Below are 25,195 nucleotides of genomic sequence, written 5' to 3' on the forward strand. Positions count from 1 at the left end.
TTCAACTAGTAGTTAGACATTAACAAAAATAAGATAAATTAACACAAATAACTTAACTAATGTTAACGAACTACTTGAAAACTAACCAAAGGAACAAACTTACCCTCATTACACATGTCTTTGGGCTAGAACATAAGATATTTCCCAAGTCCTCTAAGTTAAAGTAGGTGGATGATGTTATTATTTTTTATGAAAGGGGATGTAAGGGTAACATATGGATTAACTTCCAAAGTCATATATAATACTAAAAGTGTAATTTTGGTCTAACTAGCCAATTAAATTGTGGCTAGGAGTCTTCTTTCATTTGCAAAGCCTTGTGAGAGTGAGCTTTTACTACTTCAACCTGCACACACTTCTCCTTTCTTTATTTTTTATTTGATTTCATTTTTTTAAAGTTTTTTTTTTCTTTAGAAAAACATTCTGCTCTTAGGACATGAAAGTTGAGGGGCCACAATCAATTAGTTCTTTTCTTTAGTTTATTTTTCTCTTCACCTTGTTAGCCCTTTATTTGGCTTGATTTGACCTTTTGAGGCTTGCATTTTTTCTTTATATTTCTTCATTATCCATTTCTAGATGATTTAGGCGAATCTTTTCTTTTATTAATGGAATGAAAAGTGTAAGAGTGTATAAAAAAATGTTAAGTATGGAAGGGATATGTCCATGCTACCCATATTGACCTCCCAATAGTACTTAATGCTCTAGGCTAAGGCATACTTATCTAAAAAAAATATTGTCTCAAGATGGTTAGGAATAGTAACAAGGTAACATCTTTTACTAAGTTAAAAGTGATGAAACACCCATATGATGCTAACATTTAATCAACAAGTTGAATCCTTAGCATAAATGTCTAGGTTATGGAATTCATACAATGGAGAACCATACCAACTAATGACTAGAATAACATAGATGTTGTCTATCACATCTGAGATCAAGGGATCATGAGCTGATACACCATTGTATTGTGAATGACTAATAAGCACAAAGATGCAATCGCTGAATGGAGAATAACAAGTCTAGGCCAATGAGCAAAAAATCTCATTAAAGCAACAACAAATCACACTAACTAAGTGGGTCTCTAGGGGAGTTTCTTGAATGGAAATAGGGTCTATACAAAGGATTTTTTAATCCTAATGACCTTAGGATGGTTTTTTTCCCTAATCAATTTTGTTGTTTACTCTAAAATATATCTAATTAAGGAGTTTTCTCTAGGGAAACTATGTCATACAAATTGTCTTATCTCCAAGTCTTGCATTATTTGTCTTCTAAGGATTAATGAACTTGCAAGTGTAAAACTTTCTTACAAAAACCTTCTAGATGATGTTCCTAACAAAAATTTTAGTCATAGGTCCATGATTTTTATCCCACTTTACTTGATTGATGACTCTATGGAGGATTTTTCTTTTGAATAGTAATTGGGAAATTTATATTAAGCAAAATTTGTGGTTGGGTCACACAACTAAGTACAATGAGAAATACTAATTTGCCAAAGTTCTAAGGTAGGAAATTTTAATTCACAGTTTATCAACATGCCCAAGAAGAACATGATTAGATTATTTTCCAAATGCTCAAAAGAGCTACATTTTGACCTTTATTGCATGAGTTGATTCTCATGAATTGGTTACATAACAATAGACAAAAGCAATGCATGATTAAACTAGAATTTTAGCTTTGACTTCTTGTAGCCATTGATTGGAATTCAACATGAGATTTCTTCTTCTTCTTCTTCTTCTTCCCTACCTTTGTCAAAAAAAAAATTGATGTAGGTTTAGTACTCATAGGTTCTTCCAAGCCTCGAGTATCTTGAATTGGGGATTCTTGTTGAGTTAAAGATTTGGCTTCACTAGCTTTATCTACCCAACTTGATGTTGGCTAAGGACATGACTTGCCATGAAACTCTTATCCTAAGTCATGGGGGATAAAATCTTGTATCTTTGGACTTTGGAAAAATTGTTCTTGATGTCTTTATTGGGAAATTGTAGTCTATTAAGGTGGATAAGTAGCTCATGGAGCTTTATCCCGCAAGACTAATTGATCATCCTCTAAAAACCTCTTGCCCACCATTTTATGGGTAATATCACTAGGAGAAATTTTTCTCCAAGATGGTCCTCAAACGGCAGCCGAAAGCCCCTTGCAACCACCAACTAGCTCATTGTGTCATTTCTCTACCACCTAAGCCAACCATGTGGTTCCTTGCCCATCTACCATGATCTTATGTTTGAAGGTGAGCCTCCCAAATCTAGAGGTATGCTTTGTCATTTGGAAATTGACTATCGTAGTTTGCTTACCATGGACACTTCTAGGCATGGATTAATGGGACAATTCAGTGGAAAGAATGGGCTAGGTCTGTACTTCTGTCCCCTAGTCCCCTCTTAGGAATTAACCTCAAATTCCAGTCCTATGGGATCTTAGTCTCATGGGATCTCTTTTACTGACCATTTGGTTCCAGAGATGGTATTTCACGGGAACCCCCAATTTTGGTTGTGTGGTCCTACTCCCTTATCCACTTGTATTACTCTCTTTCCATTCATTATTACCGCATTCATCATTTCTTCCGCCTAGGTCCACATTCCTCCATTGGGTCCACATAGGGTTGTCTTGCCCCTTCCCCTTGCCCACACCTTGGGTCATGGCTTGGAATGAAGCTTGGAGGTTGATGCAACTGAAAAGAGAGATAAAAACATATATGGCAATATTCAACAGGAAAATGTACCACAAAATACAAAATATGTCCAGGACAAATACATTTAGCACGTGGGGAAAATCCAATACATGAGCTCTACCCCATCAATCATGGCATCACCCTGGTTCCTACAGGTTCTATGAGCCTTCTTCATCATTTAGGAACCCATGATTGTTCCAACCCCTGGTGGGCGATGAGCTGCCCCACCTTAAAAGGGAGAATTCACTATTATATCTTATACATCATGGTCTAACCCCTTGAGCCCCGAGTAGTTAATCAAAGAAAATCATAAAAAGGAAAAAGGCATATAAAGAAGGGTGGAAAAATCAAGGTCAGGGCACCTCATGTACCACGATTGCTCCCTCTTGCACATTATAAACCCAAGTGTGGGCTTCCCCCTTATTAGCTACCCTTGTACTCCATCATGTGACCTAGTGTTTCCCCTTCTCATTCCCTACTTCATTCACCTATATGTCACATGCCACCACCTCTTAAAGGATGTACCTTGACTATATTATCCCCTTTATTAGTAGAAACCACCTAATACGATTATTGGTTAACCCCATTTGGATTTTAGGAGACATTAGCACATCCCAAAGCCCATTATGGAAGGGCAGGCCATCATGAATTCCCCACCTATGGTCCATGATTAGGTAAGCTCATTTACTCTATTTCTCTAATGACTTGTACTAGAAGACTAAGGGATGCATTGGATCTTATGCAGGATTATAGATGGTTTCCATCTTGGGTTTGGTCTCCCTATACGAGGTCCTAATCCTACGTAGGGCTACACTGGCACATGTAGGTTGAGCATTGAGAGCCATGGGCCTCCACAACATCAGATTGCACTCCATGGATCCCCACATCCATTCATAGATTGCTCGTGGTTCACTTATTGGATGAGGAGGATGCACTTGATCCATCATTCCCTGCTGGCCCCAGGTCTACACCATACACTTGGCAGATGATCTAATACTTGCACAATGATGTGAAATCACCTACACCATCATCCTATCCATTATAGGCGATCTACAAGCATCTTCGATTTGTTTGGAGACCCATGAGGATACTTGTGTGCTCCCACATGTCATTCAGAGCACCACAAGTTATTACAAGGGGCCAACCCCTTGTCCACTGCTTTTTGAGGGTCCTATTCTTCATTGTGGAACCCATGGACCTCATTAGGCCTCTTAGAGGGCCCTACGACATGCATATATTATTATTTGACCTCTTGAGAGGCTTACTTTTTCATTTATGAGTTAGTTTGGTGGGCTCGTCACCAAAAGTTGTATTATTATAACATTATTTTATGTTTGGGGCTTATGTAGGCCAAGGAGGCTAATTCGAACTCCTAAGTTGTGCATAAATACAAGGGAGATGAGCTCATTTTTTCATCATCACTTTGGATTGGATCTCTCTCTTCTTTAGAGAATTTTGCACTTTTCTAGAGGATGAATTGGAGCTATTATGGATGAATTTTGATGTGTGGATATTGGTCTATCTTCTCTTGGAGCTTCTTTCTTGTTAATTGTGAATGGTTGTATATACTCTGTTACATGTAAGTACATGCTTTTTGATGTTATTCTTGTTTACTTTTGTCACATATGTTGGACTGGGACTTTCGTTGTTCTAGGGCTAATTGGTGCATGCATTTATTGCTTAAAATTGTGGAATTTGTCTCTATTATAGCATCCCTCAATATATGGGCCATGTAATACGAGAGAAATATCCTAGGGATAATTCTATCAAAGAATTATACTTTGAAAAGTCATTCCTTTTGCACATTGAAGTATAAAAGCTGCAAGGTTGCTTCTTCTTGACCTAGAAGGCAAGCGAAGTGATATTGAGGCCTCCTTGACTAGGAACCAAGAAATCCTACTCATATTCATCATAGAATCCATTGTCCCAAAGATTAAGGCACTGATCTACCAAGGATGGTCACCAAAACTCATATTATTTCACCTCCTTCTAGGTCTAGGCAAGTTAGGGTACTTAGGGCATCAATTTCTTGACAAGCTAGCCATAAAAAAAAAATTGATCTCCTACGGTCTCCTATGTTGGCCCTTTCCTCAAGCTCTCCTCCAATTTTGAATCCATTCCGATAGTGGAGTTGGGAGAAAATACAAGCCCTAGCTCCGGGATCAAATCTTGTCCTACCATCCCCAAGGCTAGCACCTCATAGGGTCAAAACAACATCTTCAAGTGAAATTATTTCTTTGATCCTTTCCCCTACCTTGTCTAGGGTAAGAATATCATTGGTTGCTAAATATTTTCCTCATACCCTAGACTGGGTCCACTTGGTCCCGTGTGGTCCCACTCCTTTGAAAGATCATTCTTTAAGAACCATCCGAGATACCAATTCTAACAAGGATTTTAGGGATTGGGGAACTCTATCACAAGTATTAACCCATAAACCTAACCCTCAAATCTCTCTTTGTTTCCCTAGAATACATAGTACCTTGCTTAGAAAGCAAGCAAGCTTCATCCTTCAAACTCTTATGGGAAGGGGTTTATTTGGGTCACTCATATCCATTGACTTATCCTTAATTACCGACTCCATACATACCATGTCTCCTCCCATCGGTGAAAATCCATAAATAGAAGGGAGCCTTAATTGAGGTGAAAATGGGCTAAGTCTCCATTTGTTTCCCTTGGCCTAACATTTTCCCTTTAGGGATCTCGCTTATAGAACCGATCCACTAAGTTGATTTTCTACTACTTCCTATTTTTCTTAAACCCTTTTGGTCATTAAGCAATTACATGGCGTGTTTGAAAAAAAGCCCTACATCACAAGGATACTCACTCGTAGTCTAATTTTTGAGTTTGGGATAGGGTTGTAGGGGAGGAGCCCCCCCCGGGAACCCACTCCCAATTCGTGGTCCGCTTGGGAGCTACTCAAGAGCATGCTCTCTTTAAAAAAATGGCTCCTTGGTTTTTAGGGAGCGATTAGGGGAGCTCCCTAGCCTTTTTTGCATTTTTTTTTGCAGTAACATTCCAAATGCAATTCTTTTTCAAAGAAACAAAACATTTTTTAGTGGGGCAACCTAATGATCAAGCTAATGGCCCTAGAATTGATATGCAATTCAGTAATGTTAAATTATTAAAGTAAAAGGATTACCATGAAATGACTCAAGATGTTTGAGAGTGGTTCTGACCTCATTGTATTTCATATGGAGAAAGTGAAATTTTAGATCTCTTTCAAAATCCAGTAGACTTATTAGTTTTTTCAGGATTTCAAGATTGGGGGGATTGAAATGTTTCCATTGCATTTTGTCATGTATTAGGGTGTGGAACTCATATTTAATCAAGAGAACCAATCCCTCTATGTACCTTCATGTTAGTGACATTGGTTGTCTACCTCCTTTATCATGACCCTACTTAAAATGTACCCATCACTCAAACAAAATCTTGACTTGACATGCTATGTTTTTTCTATCTTATGTTAATCCTTAGAGGGTGATATTAATGACAAATATCCCTATACAAATCTAGAGGTAATGACAAAGATACCTCTGGATATTAATTCTTAGAGGGTTATATTAATGACAAAGATCATGATTTTTCAACAAGACTAAAAAATTAGACATTTCTCATGGCGGCAAGAGGCCCAAGCATTAGTAATAGATAATAGATTTACTTGTCTTTTCTAGTTTCTAGTAGTTTTTATAACTATTGACTCTTTCATATTTATTATAATATTTTATGTAAACAATATATGACAATTTAAATTTGAAGTTGGAAGTTGGAAATTATAACTCATTGGTAATGAATCATGAATATGATGCTTTGTGAAAGTTGAAAGTTGTTTCATTTCATTTCATTTTATAACCTCATGTTAGATATTATTTGTTGTAATGCTTACACTTAGCTTACAAGTACAACTTTGGTCATCAATGATGATAAATGTTATATATTGAATTTTGAAAGCTTGAAACTTTAAGATTGATGAATCATAAGATTTAATACTTTGTATGTTACTATGTTACTAACTTGTGGACTTGGTTCATGAAGATTATAACTTCTAGATGATTGTTGTTATATGGTTCAATCTATGTTTTTAACGCTTTTTATATCTAATTCATCATTCTACCTTCTTTTGTTGACATATATGCATCAAAATATAAAAAAAATAAATAAATAAATTATATTCTATAAAAAAATCGCTCCCTGAATCACTCCCAAACTGGGAGCTTTTGAAAATGTCACTCCCGCTCCCACTCCATGTTTTCGCTCCTGCTCCCAAGTAACCTTCATTTGGGAAAATTGTTTTCCAATCAATAATTTCAGTTGATAACCCTAAGCTGAAATCCATTTCCATACATATTGTGGCATATGTTGCAATACTTCGCCTTTGAGTTTTATGAGAAACAAAATGGAACTTTCCAAGAGTAGACCCAATTGTCTCGAGATAGGATAAACCCCAAAGATGTAGTGCCAGATTTGGGAGCTGCACTCAAACAAGAATTATGGTTAGAACCTATGTTAAAGGAATGAAAGAGGGAGACTAGTGCGTCATGCATAGGCTTTCATTGCCCAAAAACCATGGACCTAAGCTCAAGATAAAATCTCTATCTTTGATATTTTCAAAGTCAACAACAAAAAATCCCTTTTCATAGGGTTGGATGAAAACATCATGCTTGATCATAGGGATTCGATGTTTCACCATCCAGGAATGAAGATTAGAAAGTTATGGACAAAACCCGAAGAAAAGGAAGACTAACCTACTAGATGGAGGAAAATCAACCTTCTCATCTACCTTAGAGCTAATGGGGATGGTGATGCAAGGGGATTTACACACCAAAAGAAAGTAAGAGCGAGAAAAAGGTTGTTGACGAGTTCAGGAACTGACTAAATGTGTGAGGGAGAGCCCAAGGAGGCCATGGACCCAATAGAGTTTGCATGCCCAACAATGTTTGCAGGGACGAGATAAGACGACCGTGCCTTTGAGTGCATCCAAAAATTGAGGAAGATAGAGACATAGGGTGCCATAAACAACCATGGTTGTGAGGGAATTTGGCGGTTGAGGAGAAAGCAACATGAGAGGCTAGGCCTAAACCCTAAAAATTGAGTGAAGATAGTATTGATAGCCAACACAACAACACTAGTAGGAACTTGTGACTTGGCAAGGGGTAAGAAATTCAAAGCCACTCCAATCAGTGATACATTTAGGGGTGCTAGGGGATGTCTCTCCCTTGAACCTCATCACAACAAGCCAATATTATTCAAACAACATGTACAAACTCTACCCTCTCTATTTTTGAACCTGTGACCTCCAAGAAGGAAGCACATACTCTCAACCGTTGTGCCCAATCAAGTTTGCACAACTCTACGAAGGATTTTTGCCTATGTTTATGTGTATCTTATTTTTCCGCACTATGATATTTTGTCCTCTTGAGACATCCATGTAGCAAACTTCAATTGTTCCTCCATTTAGATCTCCACTAGAGATGCCCTTTGCCTAGTTGTGGAATTGTGTTGGTATTCGTACTATGGTGTTTTAGGGAGGTTCTATCCCCAAAAGGCCCACATCCAACATTAAGGGGGGAAGGTACAATCTAATGCTTTCTTTTCTTGGTGTCCTATCCATCTTGAAGGAGGATGTTGTGTATAGAGCCAACCTTATGTTGAGATGGGTATTCACTAACCCTCTCACTTCTTTTCAACTACAGCCAATCAACTATGCTTTTGAGTTGGATATCCAGACACTGACTCTCACTTGTATTTGAGCTAGATATGTATATACACATTCTCATCTTATATTTAAGGTTCCTAATGACCTTTTCCATGTCAAGTGCACTTGTGCCAAGTATCCATAAATCAACACATCTATTGTATTTGAGCATGTTTGATTGTATTCAAGCTCTTTTAGATTTATGGAGTTGGATGGTATTCACTAACCCTCTCACTTCTTTTCAACTACAGTCTATCAACCATGCTTTTGAGTTGGATATCGAGACACTGACTCTCACTTGTATTTGAGCTAGATATGTATATACACATTCTCATCTTATATTTAAGGTTCCTAATGACCTTTGCCATATCAAGTGCACTTGTGCCGAGTATCCATAAATCAACACATCTATTGTATTTGAGCATGTTTGGTTGTATTCAAGCTCTTTTAGATTTATGGAGTTGGATCGTCTCACTCTCTCTTAAGCTAAGATTGATCTTATTTAAGGTGGGTATTCCTATCTCCTCTCTATTATAGGATGTTTTTCCAATGCCTCTTCAAATGTACAATTTAATATTACCTGTATGGCAAAGGATATATCTTTCCACCCACCTTCATTGGATGAGCAAGTTAATAACAAATCTCTCCAACAAATGAGCCAATCGGTGGTTGATTCATCATTCCTCTATAGGGTGTCTCTTTGGACACATTTTTATATGAACATTTCAGTGTACCTCTATGCTAGTAGGTGTGCAATACAGAAAGGATATGTTTTCTTTTCCCTCCTCCATTGGATGAGTAAGCGAATGATAATTTTCTCCAATGGACAAGCAATTTAGTGGCAATATTCCTTTAGCCTATTGAGTCTACTTTGTATTGAGTTGCGTCATCACAAACCCATTACTTTGAATTGGGTATGCCCAACCATTCATTTGTTTCATAATCTTTCTCCACTATCTCCCATTCAATTGTGGGGGATAGTGACAATATGAATAATATTCACTTAAGGCCATATGTCGACCAACTACTTGTGTATTGAGGGGTTTAATGAGCCTACATATGTGTAGGTTTCCCACTTTATCATTTATGTATAAGTTGACTTAGTCACCTTCTTAGGGCTAGAGATCCAAACTTGTAAGAATGTGTAGAAATACACATATGCTCATTCGTAAAACAAATTCAATTATTACTAGATCCATTGCGATAAATGTCTGAGGGCACTGCTCTCTCTCTCATTTTCGACACTTGGAGTATTGTTGTTGTTTTGTACTTAAGTGTTTCCCTCTTGCTCATGAGCACACGTCTTGATAAATGATGTGATAAATCTAAAGGGTCTCTACATAATTAGACTAGAGTTTGATGAAGAGATCATTCTAGATATTGTATCTTTGTATCTCAATATTAAATGAAATATATGCCTGCATAAATTACTCTTTGTTGCTTACGACACTTTAATATCAGTGGTGTCCATCTAATTTAATAGGTGTAGGTGGCCATCTCTCTTTAGTTCAGGAAAACTGCTGTTAATCTTTGTGGAACACTCATGTTACATAAACTAATCAATAAAACATGTGGATTTGTTAGTTTACTATTCAATAAACAGCCACTGTTTGTAAAAAATTCAATATTCTGAAGCCCGGTTGATTTTACTCTCCACAAGCATGTCCAATTCTCCATGATTTTTATTTTCCAATTTTAAAGAGTGCACAACGTTTTAGCTTATTGTGCCATTCAGTTCTAAAATGCTTGCTTTCAGATTTAGGTGTAGGGGACAAATTTGCATTTAATTAATAAGAACTTTCTAATTTTTCTTTTTCTTTTATGTTGCAGTTGTAGCTTTATTTTATCATTTTCTAAAATTCTGCTTCCACATGCAAGTTTATGGGACAAAATTCTACTTAATTCACAAGAACTATTGATTTAACTATATTTTATTGTTTGTGAATTACAGAGGATTCCCAACTTTTGTTTTTAATTCATAAGAACTTTTGATTCAACTCTATTTTATTGTTTGTGCACTACAGAGGATCATGCCCAATTAAGTCCATATTTCTCTTATCTGAGTGGTGGACTAGCCGGATACGCTGCAACCATGGGATCATATCCGTTTGACCTTCTACGAACAGTATTAGCATCACAGGGTGAGCCTAAGGTATAACACTTATGTTCCCAATATACACACCTGTTTTTTTGGGAAAGGTGATCAAACTTTATGGTCTGCATCTAGGTATCATTTTCATTTCAATCGCAACTTGTGATGCTAGATTAGTAAATGAACGAGCTTTCATGACAATTTCTTTTAAAGATTCCTTTCCTAGACCAGGCTGTAGATTCCCAAAAGGTGTCCCTTTGATTTTTAGGGTAATCTTCATTTCAGCATAGTGATTAGCAATCAACAGTGCTTGCTTGAGTTTGCATTTGTTGCGGACAGGGTCTTTCTTGTAAAGCTCGTTCTTCATAGGGTTGGAAATTATCGAAATAGTATGACCATTATTTGAAAAATGGTGTTGTCTAATTATTAGATTTTTTTAGTGTTTTTATTGGAATCTGTTGATTTTTTTTGTGGGTGGTTAAACCTTCATTTTTGTTGTTTAAACTATTTTTTCATTGCATATATGAATTCAGCACGTTGAAAACCTTTAGGCCATTTAGATTGGGGAGAGTTCATAACTCAAACTTGTAATTTCAGCAAATCACTATCGAATTTTAGATATTTTAAACCAAAAATATGCCAGAAAACCCTCTAAAAAAACCTAACCAATAGACTATAGTTATGAAAAATGTGCTTTAGATATTTTTAACCCAAAATATACCAAAAAACCCTTTAAAAAACTAACCAATAAACTATAGTTATGAAAAATGTGCTTTAGTCTTAGTCTTGTTGATCTTATTTGCAAACTTACATCACATTTTCAATCAAGAAGCTTTTGACAATCAACTGAGTTAGTTCCTCATTAAATCATCAATATATGGTACATCAAAGTTCGTTGATCTAATGGTTTCATTAATACAAAAAACCAAAAATAACACCCGTCCTATTCTTTGTGCCTTAAATGCTTTGGCTTCACTTAGTGTTATAAGAGTTCGATCGGATCAGACTGTATTGGACAGTTCGACCGTTTTCAAGGGAAAACTGGTCTGAATTGCTATCATGGACCCGGAAAAAGGCCAGTTTAGTACATATTTGGCTGGTTTTCAAAATTAGTTGGCTTACTATCAAATCGGTTTTTACCAGTTGATTTCGTACATTGTTATCGAGAACCTTTTGAATGCAGTTTTTTTTTTAACAATAATTTATGATTGGAGAAACCTAGTATTTGACAAAATTTGCCTATTAATGTTATGCAATTAATGATAATGTTAAATCCCTATTACTTAAAATTTTAACATTACTATTAATTGACTTGAGATGTTTGAGAGTGGTTCCGACTTCGTTGAATTTCATTTGGAGAAATCAAAATTTTAAATTCCACTGAATCCAACAAACTTAATAATTTTCAAGATTTCAAGATTGGAGGGATTGCAATGTTTCCATTGGAATTAGTGATGTATGAGGGTATGGAACTAGAATTTAATCAAAATTACCAAGCCCTCTATGTACCTTGATGTTGGTGGCATTGATTGTTGGAATATTCTCTCATGACCCTAATATTTGTTGTAACATGTTTTTTCTAAACTTCAATGCAATCTAAAACTTATTTATTAATGTATTTTTGGTTAAGAGATAGATTACACTCCATGCACTTTTGATTATATTAACCCTTGTTGTATATTGAAATTTTTTTGCATATTTATGTAAAATAGTTTATATATATATCCAAAATTTGTTTATTTATGTATTTTTTGATCCCGTTTTTATTGGTTATGATCTAGTTCACATTTTTTGGCTCTACGAATTTAATGAACGGTCTAATTATGATAATATGGCTTCACCAATGCATTCAGCGATGGACATAGTACACCTAGCATTATCTTAGAAGGTAACAACTCACCATAGATAAATAGTCCTCCACTTGGTCCAAGGTGTAACCTTGTTCATCTATATACTAAGGTGATTATTTGAGATGCCTCTCAACATCAAAAAGCTTAGGCACTAGTTCGTCCTTATCACTGGAACCCTTTTGCTTAATTCCATTAAAAACTCCAATTGTTTGATTGGTAATGATGGTAATAATGGATTTCACAGACTCGTGTTAATAAACTGACAGTAGCCTTTATACTTTTAATAGTATTTTTATTGACTTTATCTTTTATTTATATCCCCTTATTTGACTATTTCAATATGAAATATAATATATACTCTTACTTTCTGTTTCTGTTATATAGTAGGGAATAATCCTTTATTTTTTCTTTTGTTCTCTTTTATGAATTAGTTAGGGATTTGAATAATTGGACCATAATGGTTAAATAGATGGAATCTTTTTTTGCTTAAATTCCCCAAGCTTCACATTTTTTTTTGAAGCATCACCCATATCCTAATGCACAACACTCCCCACCCTTGTTACGTAATGGTTAGATCAGTGAAGGAGCGCTTTAAGTGTTCTTCCCTAGTTATAACAAAGTAATCCATTCAAGAATATTGGTTGTCGTTTTTTATTTAAAACCAATTTTCCACCAGGATTTTAGGATGGGGATGCGAGTGTAGGGAGATGCACAGGTGGCGTGTGGGAGTACCCTCAAATTCTAGAGAAATTTAGGGGGACAAGAAGACATCGGGCTATATATATATATACCAAAAAAAACAAATTCATATTCAATAATGAAAGCATATATTGATGCATACATGATTGAATTAAATTATGAAATACACAATTCATATTCATCATTCATACTGGTACATACATCATTCATATTCATTATTCATCATTCTAGAATCTACATTGATTTAAAAATTAAATTTATCATTCATCATTCTAGAATGTAAATTGACTTAAGATTTAAATTCATCATTCATCATTCTAGAATATAAATTGATTTAAAATTTAATTCATAATTCATCATTCTAGAATCAATTAAGAAAAATAGGCTATAGTAGATATGAAAGTTATCAAAACCAAACTAGAAAACCCTCTCAACCGAGAATTGGTCAAATTCGAACGAGACCTGGTAAAAAAAATGGGCTAAAAAATTGGTTGACCAAAAACACCTGAAATATTCCAAAATTTAAAGAAAAACATATATATTCATGTACATCCATATGAATCCAAAACATTTATACACAAATAAACAAAAGTTCTCATTTATATAGCATGTAAGGATGCACATAACCAAAATAGTACAAAGTGCAATCCATCTCTGAACCAAAAATACATCAGCAAACAGACTCTCCATGGCCTCTAAAATAAAAAAAAAATCATGCTACAACAAATACCTACATACTATCAAAATAATTACCTATATTGGGGTCTTAGTCATCAATTTCACCCTCTAAGCATTAAAATAAGATAGAAAAACATAGCATGTGAAGTCAAGATTTTGTTTGAGTGATGGGTACATTTTTAGTAGGGTCGTGATAGAGGAGTTCGACAACCAATGCCACTAACATCAAGGTATGTAGAGGGTTTGGTGCTCTTTATTAAATATTAGGTCCATACCCTCGTACATGACAAATTCTAATGGAAATGTTGTAATTCCCCCATCTTGAAATCCTGAAAAACTGTTAAGTATGATGGATTTCGAGTGAGATCTAAAATTCTATTTTCTTCATATGAAACAATTGAGTTCGGAACCACTCTCAAACATCCTAATTCATTTCATGGTAATGTTAAGAATTTAAGTAAAAGATGCTTTTACTTTAAAAATTTAACATCACCATGAATTGTCTAGCAATAATAGGGCCATAGGCTTGAATATTAGCCTTCCCCACAAAAGTTATTGAAACTCAAAGGGAGTGCTTCTGGGCATCCCCCTTTTGAGGGGGTGTGCCCAGAAGCACCCATTTTGGAGAGATGTGTCCCTCACACTGGGGTTACATTCCCCCCATGTCTCCTAATCCAGGGGAATCCCTAATGGCCCAAAAATCAAAGTCCTCAAATCTTAGCGAAATCGGACCAAATCGAAGATCTTGTCACAAGGAGTCCAATAGTGCAAACGACACCTCAATCCGAGTTCGTATGCAGAAGTTATGCCCAGTCAAAGTTATAGTCAAACTTGGCAAAAAGACAAAATTCTGTTGGTGCTAGATAAATTTGGGGCATCACCAAATTGGCAGATCGGCCAAACTAGAAGCCAAAGTTGGCAACAATTCCACTAAAATTGGTGGAAATTTTAGTTATGGTTAAAGTTGGCGAAATTGACAAATCTGGTAGCATCCGCTAAATTTGGAGGTCGTTGAGTGGCCCAATAGCACGGGGACACATGGTGCAATCAAATGGTGCCACGTGGCATCCAACTAGTGGCCAAATTGGCCCCAACCGACCCAACTTGGCAGAGGTTATAACAATTCGAGAGTTTAAATATTGGTTGTGATTAAACGACAAATGGTTAATAATGGATTTGAGACTTTTGCGATCTGCATTTTGTGTGATTATGTCTTCCGGATCCATCGCATTTTGTTGTTTTATGTATCGACGTTTCGAACCATCCTCTGTGGTTCATCATCAAGATTAGATATGTGAAGAAGTCAGAGAATGATGAGTGATAAATAAAGGTTATGGTAGGTATGGTAGTGTAAAAGGCCGACAGGTTTTGATGAAGATGTGGTTTTTAATTAATTTATAATTAATTTAATTTAATTTTAATTTGATTTAATTATAATTTAATTCAGTTTAATTTTATTATGTTTTAATTTAATTTAGTTTTAATATAATGTAATGTAATTTAATTTAATTATTTTTAGTTTGATTTAATTTTAATTTCTATTTTAATTTAATTTAATTTATTTTTTTATTTTTTTTTAAATTATTTATTTATTATTATTTTTTTTAATACTATAGATAGGTTAACTTAATGGATTAGATGATTTAATTTATTTTAATTTTAATTTAATCTAAAATTAAATTAAATTAAAATTAAAATAAATTAAATCATCTAATCCATTAAGTTAACCTATCTATAGTATTTAAAAAAAAAATTAAATAAAATTAAAATTAAATCAAACTAAAAATAATTAAATTAAATTACATTATATTACATTATATTAAAACTAAATTAAATTAAAACATAATAAAATTAAACTGAATTAAATTATAATTAAATTATAATTAAATCAAATTAAAATTAAAATTAAATTAAAATAAATTATCATATCATATTAAATCAAAATTAAATTAAATGGAAATATAAAAAATTAAAACAAAAATCATAATTAATTTAAATTTAAATTAAATTAAATTAAATTAATTAAAAATCACACTTTCATCAAAACCTGTCGGCCCTTTACACTACCATACCTACCATAACCTTTATTTATCACTCATCATTCTCTGACTTTTTCACATATTTAATCCTGATGATGAACCACAGAGGATGGTTCGAAATGTCAATACATAAAACAACAAAATGCGATGGATCCAGAAGACATAATCACACAAAATGGTTAATAGTCAACAACGATTTAACGTTTGAAATGAAAATGGTTAATATATATATATATATATATATATATATATATATATATAAACAAAATCAATGGGTGGTGATTATTTAAACAATGTAATGTTATATATATTACCATTTTCAATCCAAAATGAGGGTCGTCGGGTTGGAACCCATGGCCCCCATGTAACTAATGCCTTAAACGAGTCACGTCAGCCAACCGCCTGTCAGGAAAACTTTGGAATATCCGCCGGTGGAACACTCTATAAACCTACTTTTCATTCAAATGGACCAACAGAGCCGTGTGTGTTATGAAACCAACTCACAAAAAGATAGAAAAGATAGATCAACAACTTAAAAATCAGCCTCTTTGAGGGGGCAACCTCCTTTACATTACACAAATGAACAATTCTTGGATGATACAAATGATAAGATGTCCTTTCTATATATAGGAGTCTAAAGGGTCCAAATACAATTAGAGCCTACATAACAATAATATTGTAGGAGCACAACAATAACAATAGTGGGCTTCTATGGGCATAATAATAACAACATGGAGACTATATGGGCACAATAATACAATAAGGGGGCTGCACTAATAACAATAAGGGGTTACACTAGTAGTATAGGGACCTAACATGCCCCTCTCCTTAAAAAATTGTTGTCCTCAATGCTTGAGTAGTTTTAGATGTTTCTGTATAATATTCTCATCCTCCCATGTGGAATCTTCAACGGGTAAGTTCTTCCACTTGATGAGATACTCTAAAATTGATCGATTTTGTAGCTTTTGTTTTTGTGACTACTTCTGGTTCTAATATGATTTTTCCTTCCTCATCAAGTTCTAGAAATATTGTATGAATTGGGATCTTTTCACCTATAACCTTCTTTAAGCATGAAACATGGAAAACTGGGTGCACTCAGGAAGATGCAGGAAGCTCCAATTCGTATGCGATAGTACCAATCTTTTGTAACACCTTGTACAGACCATAATACTTTGGTGATAATTTATTATCCTTCTTAGCTTGCTTGAGGGACATTTGTTTGTATGGTTGTAGTCATAGAAATACTCAGTCACCTACATCAAAACTTCTTTTGATGTGATGTTGATCTGCCTGTTGTTTCATTCTATTCTGTGTCAAAGTGAGGTTATCCTTTAAGAGTTTGAGAACTTGTTGTTGATGCTCGATGTGATCTTCCACTGCTTGAACCTTAGAATTTTCTTTTAAAGAGTATGTGATGGATGGTGGATGATATCCATAAAGCATCATAAATAGGGTCATTTTTGCTATAGTATGGAAGGAAGTGTTATACCACCATTCAGCTAGAGGCAACCACTTGACCCATTGTGTATGTTTAACAGATACAAAGTAACGAAGATATCCTTCCAAACATTTGTTCACTATCTCAGTTTGTCCATCAGATTGAGGATGATAAGATGAGCTATGAGCTAACTGAGTACCCAAATATTCCACCTTTTGAACTTCAACGAAACATTTGGAGATTTTTGCATATAATTGTTTCTCCTCCAATAGTTTGAGCACCCTGTCAACATGTTGAACATGATCCTTCCAGGACTTGTTGTAGATTAGTATATCATCAAAAAATACTAACACAAATTTTCTAAGGAAGGGTTTGAAAATGAAATTCATCAAACTTTGAAATGTAGAAGGTGCATTGGTAAGGGCAAAAGACATAACCAAAAATTCATAATGACAGTCATGAGTTCTGAATGTTGTTTTTGGAATGTCTTCAGTCTTCATTCTGATTTGATGATATCTTGAATGAAGATCCAACTTGGTGAAGTAAATTGCTCCATGTAATTCATCTAATAATTCATTAATGACAGGAATGGGAAAGTTATCTTTAATAGTAAGCTTGTTGAGCTCCTTATAATCTGGACACATGCGCCATGATCCATCTTTCTTGTGTACCAATACCACTGGAATAGAGAAAGAACTTTGACTATGTTGAATTATACCAACCTCTAGCATTTCTACAATCATATGATCAATTTCACTCTTTTGGGCATATGGATATCTGTAAGGCTTGATGTTTGGGGTAACACTTCCTGGAATCAAATTAATAGCATGATCATGATCACGAATAGGTGGGAGGCCTTTGGGAGTCTCAAATACCTTGGAATGATTGGCCAAAACATTTTGGAGATCTGGGGAAATAGATGATTTCGATGTGGGAACCTCTAGTGAACATGATTGTGCAATTGCGCCACATTGTTCCTTATTTAGAAGCTTTGTCATGCTATTAGAGTTGATTATCTTTCCCAATTTCCTTGCGATACCCCTTACTTCAACTTCCTTTCCTTCCCAAAAAAAAATCAAGAAAAGTTATTAAAAATTAAAAGTTGTCGTACCCAAAGATTGTAGCCATTGGACTCCTAGTACAACATCTGCACCACCCATTGGAATGGAAAGCATTGGATTATTCAAGACATATTCTCCCATGGATAGCTTGATATTATGGCACTTTCTAAAGCAATTTATGGTTCCTCCATTTGCAACCATTACTTGACACTCTGGTGTTGAATATAGGAAGCAATTTAATTCAATGAATAAAATTATGGGTACTACCCGAATCAATCAACACTATTACCTTTTTCTTCTTGATATGCCCTTCTATCTTGAGAGTTTGAGGAGTGGTAATTCTTGTCAATGCATTACAAGATATGGTCAGATTCATTTCTTCTTTCTTTGGGATTGGTTCCTGGTGTATATCATCTTCTTTTGATGTTTCTTGTTCTTTTTCTTGCTCCTCTTCCCCATCTATGTAAATTAATTTCTTCTCAGCACACTTATGACCTTTAGTGTATTTTCTATCACAATTGTAACAAAGCCCTTTTGCTCTTTTTTCTTCCAATTGTTGTGGTGTCAACCTTGTAGGTGGTGAAAGGATATGAGCAACAACACTTCCATATTTATAGTTGTGAGTGACTCGCTTCCTTGTTGCCATAATTTTGTTTTCCATTTTTCTTGCCAACCTGAATGCCTTCTCCAATGAATCATGTTCCCAAAGTTGAACTTCATGTTGGATGTTATCCTTTAAAGTCCCTATGAACACATCAATCTTATGCTCCTATAGAATATCTTTTACCCTTATATTCAATTTTGGAAGTTCTCATTGTGCTCCATCATTGAACCCTTTTGTTTGAGATTTATCAATTGGCTAAAAAAGGTGTTGCTTTTTGTATCCTCATAATGTGCTATCATTTCTTCTGTAAAAATTGCCCAAGTGAAATTTTTGTTTACGAGAAAAAAGCCATCGATACCATACAAATTGATTTGGTTCCAAATAGTTGCAATGCATACCTTTTGTGTGTTTTGTGCATTATGGAGATCGAAATATTACTCCATCTGTAGTATCCATGTTACGAGATCATTGTCATCAAACTTCCTCATATCGATCTTTGGAACATGGTGGGTCTTCAATCTAATGTTAGAGTAAATGAAATCATGATTAATATTTCTTTTGTTCTCATCATGAGTTTCCTTTACTACCCTTTCTCCATTAATAAGCATTTATTGTAGCAACTTTGTCAAATCTGTCTTCAAATCTTCCATGTTGCCTTTAAGTTTTTTTTCTATACCATCCATCTTAGCTTCCACGTCATTCATATTAGCTTCCACACCTTTATTTAAACCATCCATTTTAGCTTCCACGCCTTTCTTTAAACCATCCATCTTAGCTTCTGTTACTTTTTGTGAGAGTGAATTTTGTTGCACTTGGTCTTGTAATTTTGATATATCATGTTGCATTTCTTCATTTTCTTCATGAATCACGCTAGAGCTTTCAGGTTTCTTACTAGGTGTTTCCATTTTCTTTTTTTGGGGAACCAATTAATGATAATAATGCTTCACTATGCCCTTTGAATTCATTCAAACTAATTTTTCAACTAAACTTATGCAAAATTTTAAAAAAACTACACATTTTTTTTCACTTTGTAGGAGCTCCATATTGAATCTGTTGTATCTTTGTGATTTCGGATCTCCAAGGTCTGAAATTGCTTCCTGTGGCAGCCCTTTGAGTCCTCTTTCCAACCCCACAATTCTAATCAAGATTGGATTCTCCAAGGAAGAGTTATGACAAATCTCCCACGATGACTTGATTAGAAACTAGTTTAGTAGAGCGAACATGTACCAAGTGCCACGTGTCACTGTTTCAACCTTAGGACCTGAAACCAATTGAAAGAAAACTACAGGTCGTCCTCTTCTGTATCTTTTTATGAAATTTCAATCTAATGCTCAGAGATAAAGTTATGACGATTTTCCTGAGGTCACCTGTTTGGGATGTAATTCGGGAGCCTTTAAAAACCCTAAATGTCTTGGACCATATCTCAAAAAATATAGTGAAATAAGATCTGAAATTCAGGCCCGAGATTCATCAAGATTTCAGATCAAATGGGTTTTAATTTCAAAGTCAGAACCTTCATGGAAAAACAATTATAGCGAAAATTCCACGATTACCTATTTGCGATGGAATTATGGAGCTTGCAAAAACCCTAACTTCCTCAGATCATATCTCTGACAATATAGCAAGACAAGATCTGAAATCTGGACCTAAGGTTTAGAACAATTTCAGCTCAAATGGTTTTTTGTTTTAGCTTCTGACACTTCATAAAGAAAAAATTATAGTGAAAATTCCAAGATGACTTGTTTGGAGCAGAGAAACCCTAGAATCCAAAGCTCTGATACCAAATGTTATGAAACCAACTCACAAAAAGATAGAAAATATAGATCAATGACTTAAAAATCAGCCTCTTCGAGGAGGAAACTTCCTTTACATTACACAAATGAAAAAATTTTGGATGATACAAATGACAAGACCTCCTTTCTATATATAGGAGTTTAAGGGGTCCCAATACAATCAGAGCCTACATAACAATAATATTCGAGGGTCACAACAATAACAATAGTAGGCTTCTATGGGGCATAATAATAACAACATGGGGACTATATGGGCACAATAATACAATAAGGAGGTTGTACTAATAACAATAAGGGGTTACACTAGTAGTATAGGGACCTAACAGTGAGCCGAGAGCGAAGGAGTGGAACTAGGTGGTTGACGACAAAATTCAGAGCATCGAAACCATGCAGACAAGAACCAGGAGGTGGAACCTTACGGGTGCAATTCCCAAGAGAATATTCCTATGGAATATTTTCAAAATATTCCCTTTAGATTTTGCTAGGGAATCTTGAAGATTCTTTGGGGGGTCTAGAGTTGACCGTGGCAGAGTATAGCTGAGTTTATACTCCTTTTTTTTTTAATTTTGCCATGATTTCACTGGTGCGGTTTGTTTTTGGATTTGAACAGTCGAATTTCAGGTCACTCCTAGGATTGGAGGTATAATGATGTATTTTATTGAGATGAATAAAAAGACCTCCCCACTATTGAAACAAGGCCTGAAGACGTAGTCCACATTGGACGAACTCCTTTATCAAATATTGGTTGCATTGTCTTTATGATCTCCTTGATGTTGTTTCTTCTTTAAGTGTTTGCATATATGGTTTTTACATGCTCTTTCATGCAATTTTGAAAACATTATAGAAGTAAAGATCCCAGATCATCTCTCCAAAATGGGGACATGGGGAAATGTTTCCCCAGGTGTTCCCCATCCCAGGTTTGTGAGAAGCATGGGGTGTGTGCACACCACCCTGTGGGATGGATCCTTGTGGAACACTATTTAAAACACTGCTCAAGTGTCTCATGAATATTGATTGTGTTTTCTGAACAAGCAAGACAAAATAATGGCAAGCACATATTACAATGTTTCCCTATTGCAATTGTATTTATTTCATGGTTGTAACCCACTCATTTTGTGATATTCTGGGGAGCCAGTGATTCACTATCTATCAAGTTGAGGACCTAAAGATCACTACTACAAAATAATTTTTTGATTGTGATTGTCATAAAAGAAGAAAATTGTATGTCTACAAACAGATGCCCTAGTTGTTGCAACTTATGCCCACATAACATAATATACAAGTGTTCGAACATGATTTAGACAATATTCCCCAGACTACAAAAACTTGAATACAAAATGTTCTTTTTCTTAGGACAACTTTGTAATTTCTACACCATGGGCCTTCCTATGGCATGAATGTTATATGTACATAAGGTAGTTCTTGGAAAGAGTAATTGTCAACTAGAGAAATGATTAGTATGGCAATTAACAATTCCAATACGTTTGGTAGATCCACTAGCAACTCTATTAGGCACTGAACTGGATCTTTGATACCTATTGGGCAACAAGGTGGAGATATTTTACTGCAAATATGACAACAACAAAAAAGAAATTGTGATGATCATGTGCATATTATGTTTCTCTCAACATCTTTGTCTCTCTTTAGGTAAAATTGGCAGCAAAGTGTGCCAAAGTAAATATTGGGCTTTATGTTGCAACATAGTGTGCGAAACAGGGTTGAAGAGTGGGAAAAAATCAGAAAAGTGGAAAAGTGAATGGCCATGAGCCAAGTGCTTTTACTGCCACCAGCAGAAGGAATTTTGCCATAGGTAACAAGGTTTGAACTCACTTTCATATAAATTTTAACAAACCAATTAACGGAGTTATCATTATAAAAGGAAACAACCATAAGTCCAAAGACAACAATATGTTTAATAAATGTTGATGGTCTCTAAATACATTTGGACAATGAGACCTCTACGTTATATATAATTAAACTGTGAGTCACTACGTTATATATAATTAAACTACGTTATATATATAATTAAACTACGTTATCCTACGCTTACTTGGGCCTCCGGATCAAATCTCAAATCTACAAGATGAATACAGTTAGATGGAATCACCAATTATGTTGTCAGATGGAATCTGCTGCCCTGACATCGAAGATCATACTCCAGGTTTGGATTCTCGCATATAGATTTAAGAAAAAGGAAATATAAGACTGAACAAGACCACTTGCAGGAATGATATCCAAGAGTTGATGCTCCCTAATTTTGTCCTGTGCGAACCTCATAAATGCAATTTCGTTCAAGAAACCGTTGCAAGACTTCGTAGATTTGATCTGTGTGAAGATGTCAACGAAATAGCTCAGAATAATTCTCTGTTTATCATTTTTATATCAAAATCATTTTTATAGATATCAAAATCATGTTGTTATAGCGATTGATGTTACACCTGCGGATTAGAAGCAGTGGCATTGACCACTTTCTTCCCATAGTCTAGCCCAGATCTGGTTTCATTGTTGACCAGCTTACCGATGCGGTCCAGGCAGAGCAAAGTTGTTAGCAACATCTTCTTCCCAGCGTAGAACTGGAGAATGGTATTCGCATATGTGTTCCATAGCATAAGATTTCTTTAAAGAAATAATTAATTCGAAGTCAGATATGTGTGGAAAACTCATCTCAATTCCAGAGAATTTTATTTTTAATGTCAGAGAGAACAAAAGATTATTTTTTTTCCTAAACAAGTTAATATATATATATGAAAGCAAAAGTAAAGCGTGTGAAGAAAATTTAGAAGTTGTTTGCAAAAAACATTTATTAAACTCCATAGTTTGGAGCAGTTTTAACTGACAAAGAAAGGAGGTAAGCGGAGGTAAGCAAACACATTGTTTAAGTCACTAATTCATATGGTGCACTTAAAAAATTAAAATATGATTCTTATTGATAATTAGAACTCATATAATTATTTGTGAATCTTTTTAGTATTCAATTGAAAGATGATGACTAAATGGTATTAGTTTTTAAAAATCAAAGTTATCATGCATAACATAGATGCCACCGAAATTAAGGTTAAGATATTTCTGCCTCTCACAACCTTTATAAAGGCTTTCTATCTTATCTACTCTCACTACCTTGAATGTATGCAAGTGAATGACCAAATGAAAAACATGACATTTGACTCCCTAGTTGACAAGGTTGTAGAAAGAGAAAAAGTCTTTGGAAAGAAGAAGCCAACATCACAATCCAATAAAGAAATTGTATGTGTTGCCCAAAAGGGAAAGATTAATTCTTCCAAAGGAGGCAACAACATAAGAGGACGTGGGAGAAAGAACTTTAGATGAAGGGGGGTACATGGAATCATACAGAGAGACCTAATCTGCATTGTTTCCATTGTGGACGAAAAAGACATGAATCCAAAACATGCAAAAGTCCATGGAAGAAGATCAAAGAACAAGAAGAAAAAAAGTGCTCCAAAACAAACAAAAGTTAATGCACTAGATTCAACTCATTGCACTGTTGTTCACTGTAATATTGGTTTGCATGAGGACGTGTTTAACATTACGTATATTTCTTGGATATACACATGGTTTCTTGATACAAGTGCCACTTGCCACATGACATTTCAGAGAGAAACATTTAAGCAGTTTAATCATAACATAGATGGCATGGTATGCTTTGTTGACAAGTCTAGTCTCAAGCATTCAGGATTTGGAACAATAAAACTCAAGCTGCCTTGACTTTCATAATTTGTCCTACATGATGTTCTCTATCTTCCTCATTTATAGAGGAACCTTCTATCCCTTGTGCACATTCACCAACAAGGACACTCCATATTTTTTATGGAAAGGTTGAGATAAGTGTTGAAATTTAGATAGATAATAGAATTTCCTATCATAATAATTACTTGTCACTGATATGCATTCTATTTTTTAGTATTTAACTTGTTTAGTTATGTCATCAAGCAATTACACATTGGAAAAATATAGAGAACATAATGCACAAGAGACAAGAGACACAAAACCTAGGCTCCAAGCCAGGGCAAAATCCCACAAGGGGGAAAATCCCAGCAACATTCCTTCTCTTATAGAATCAGATCAAAATGAGATATCCAAGACCAAGACCAAAACTGCCACCAAAATTCCAAGTCCAACCCTCCTCCAAGTCATTTCCAAAGTCAAAGTCAACATAGGTCAAATTGGTCAACCTCCTTTAACTTCTGAAATTCCAGGCCTACAAGAAGCTTTGAAATTCGGCCCTGAAACTAGATTAGAAATTTGGCATTTCTTTACATAAATTCTTCCACATGTGCAAGCTCTTCCTCTCCTTCTTCTTCGTCCTTTTCTTCACTAGTTAGGTGCAAAAGATATGTATGATGATGATGATTGTGTGTCCTTCAAAGTGATCAAACTGTCCTCTATATATATCTGTCTAGGAGGTCAAATAGGTGGCTCTTGGAGAACTGAGCTGAATTGTTCCCAAGGAGGGTTGACTTGTACATTTTGGTGGACTTTGACTCAATAAAAATTCAAAATTCTTTTTCTTACAAATTTCCAAATGGGACATGACTCAAGTACATTTTCTTTGACTCAAAACAACTTTTTTAC

At 35.0% G+C, this 25,195-nt stretch overlaps 1 protein-coding gene across 1 annotated transcript in view; it reads left to right on the top strand.

Moving 5' to 3' along the window:
* The window catches only part of LOC149217666 (mitochondrial thiamine diphosphate carrier 2-like), a 209,052-nt gene that overhangs the window by 98,752 nt on the left and 85,105 nt on the right, over positions 1-25,195 (top strand). Inside the window, exon 4 of the mRNA XM_089391397.1 lies at positions 10,376-10,503. Coding sequence (XP_089247523.1) covers positions 10,376-10,503 — 128 coding nt within the window. The remainder of the gene's footprint in view (positions 1-10,375; positions 10,504-25,195) is intronic.

The sequence above is a fragment of the Pinus tabuliformis genome, chromosome 1_1 (genome assembly GCF_031772625.1).
Source record: "Pinus tabuliformis cultivar Carrire ecotype Pingquan chromosome 1_1, CPIR1, whole genome shotgun sequence".
Classification (NCBI taxonomy): domain Eukaryota; kingdom Viridiplantae; phylum Streptophyta; class Pinopsida; order Pinales; family Pinaceae; genus Pinus; species Pinus tabuliformis.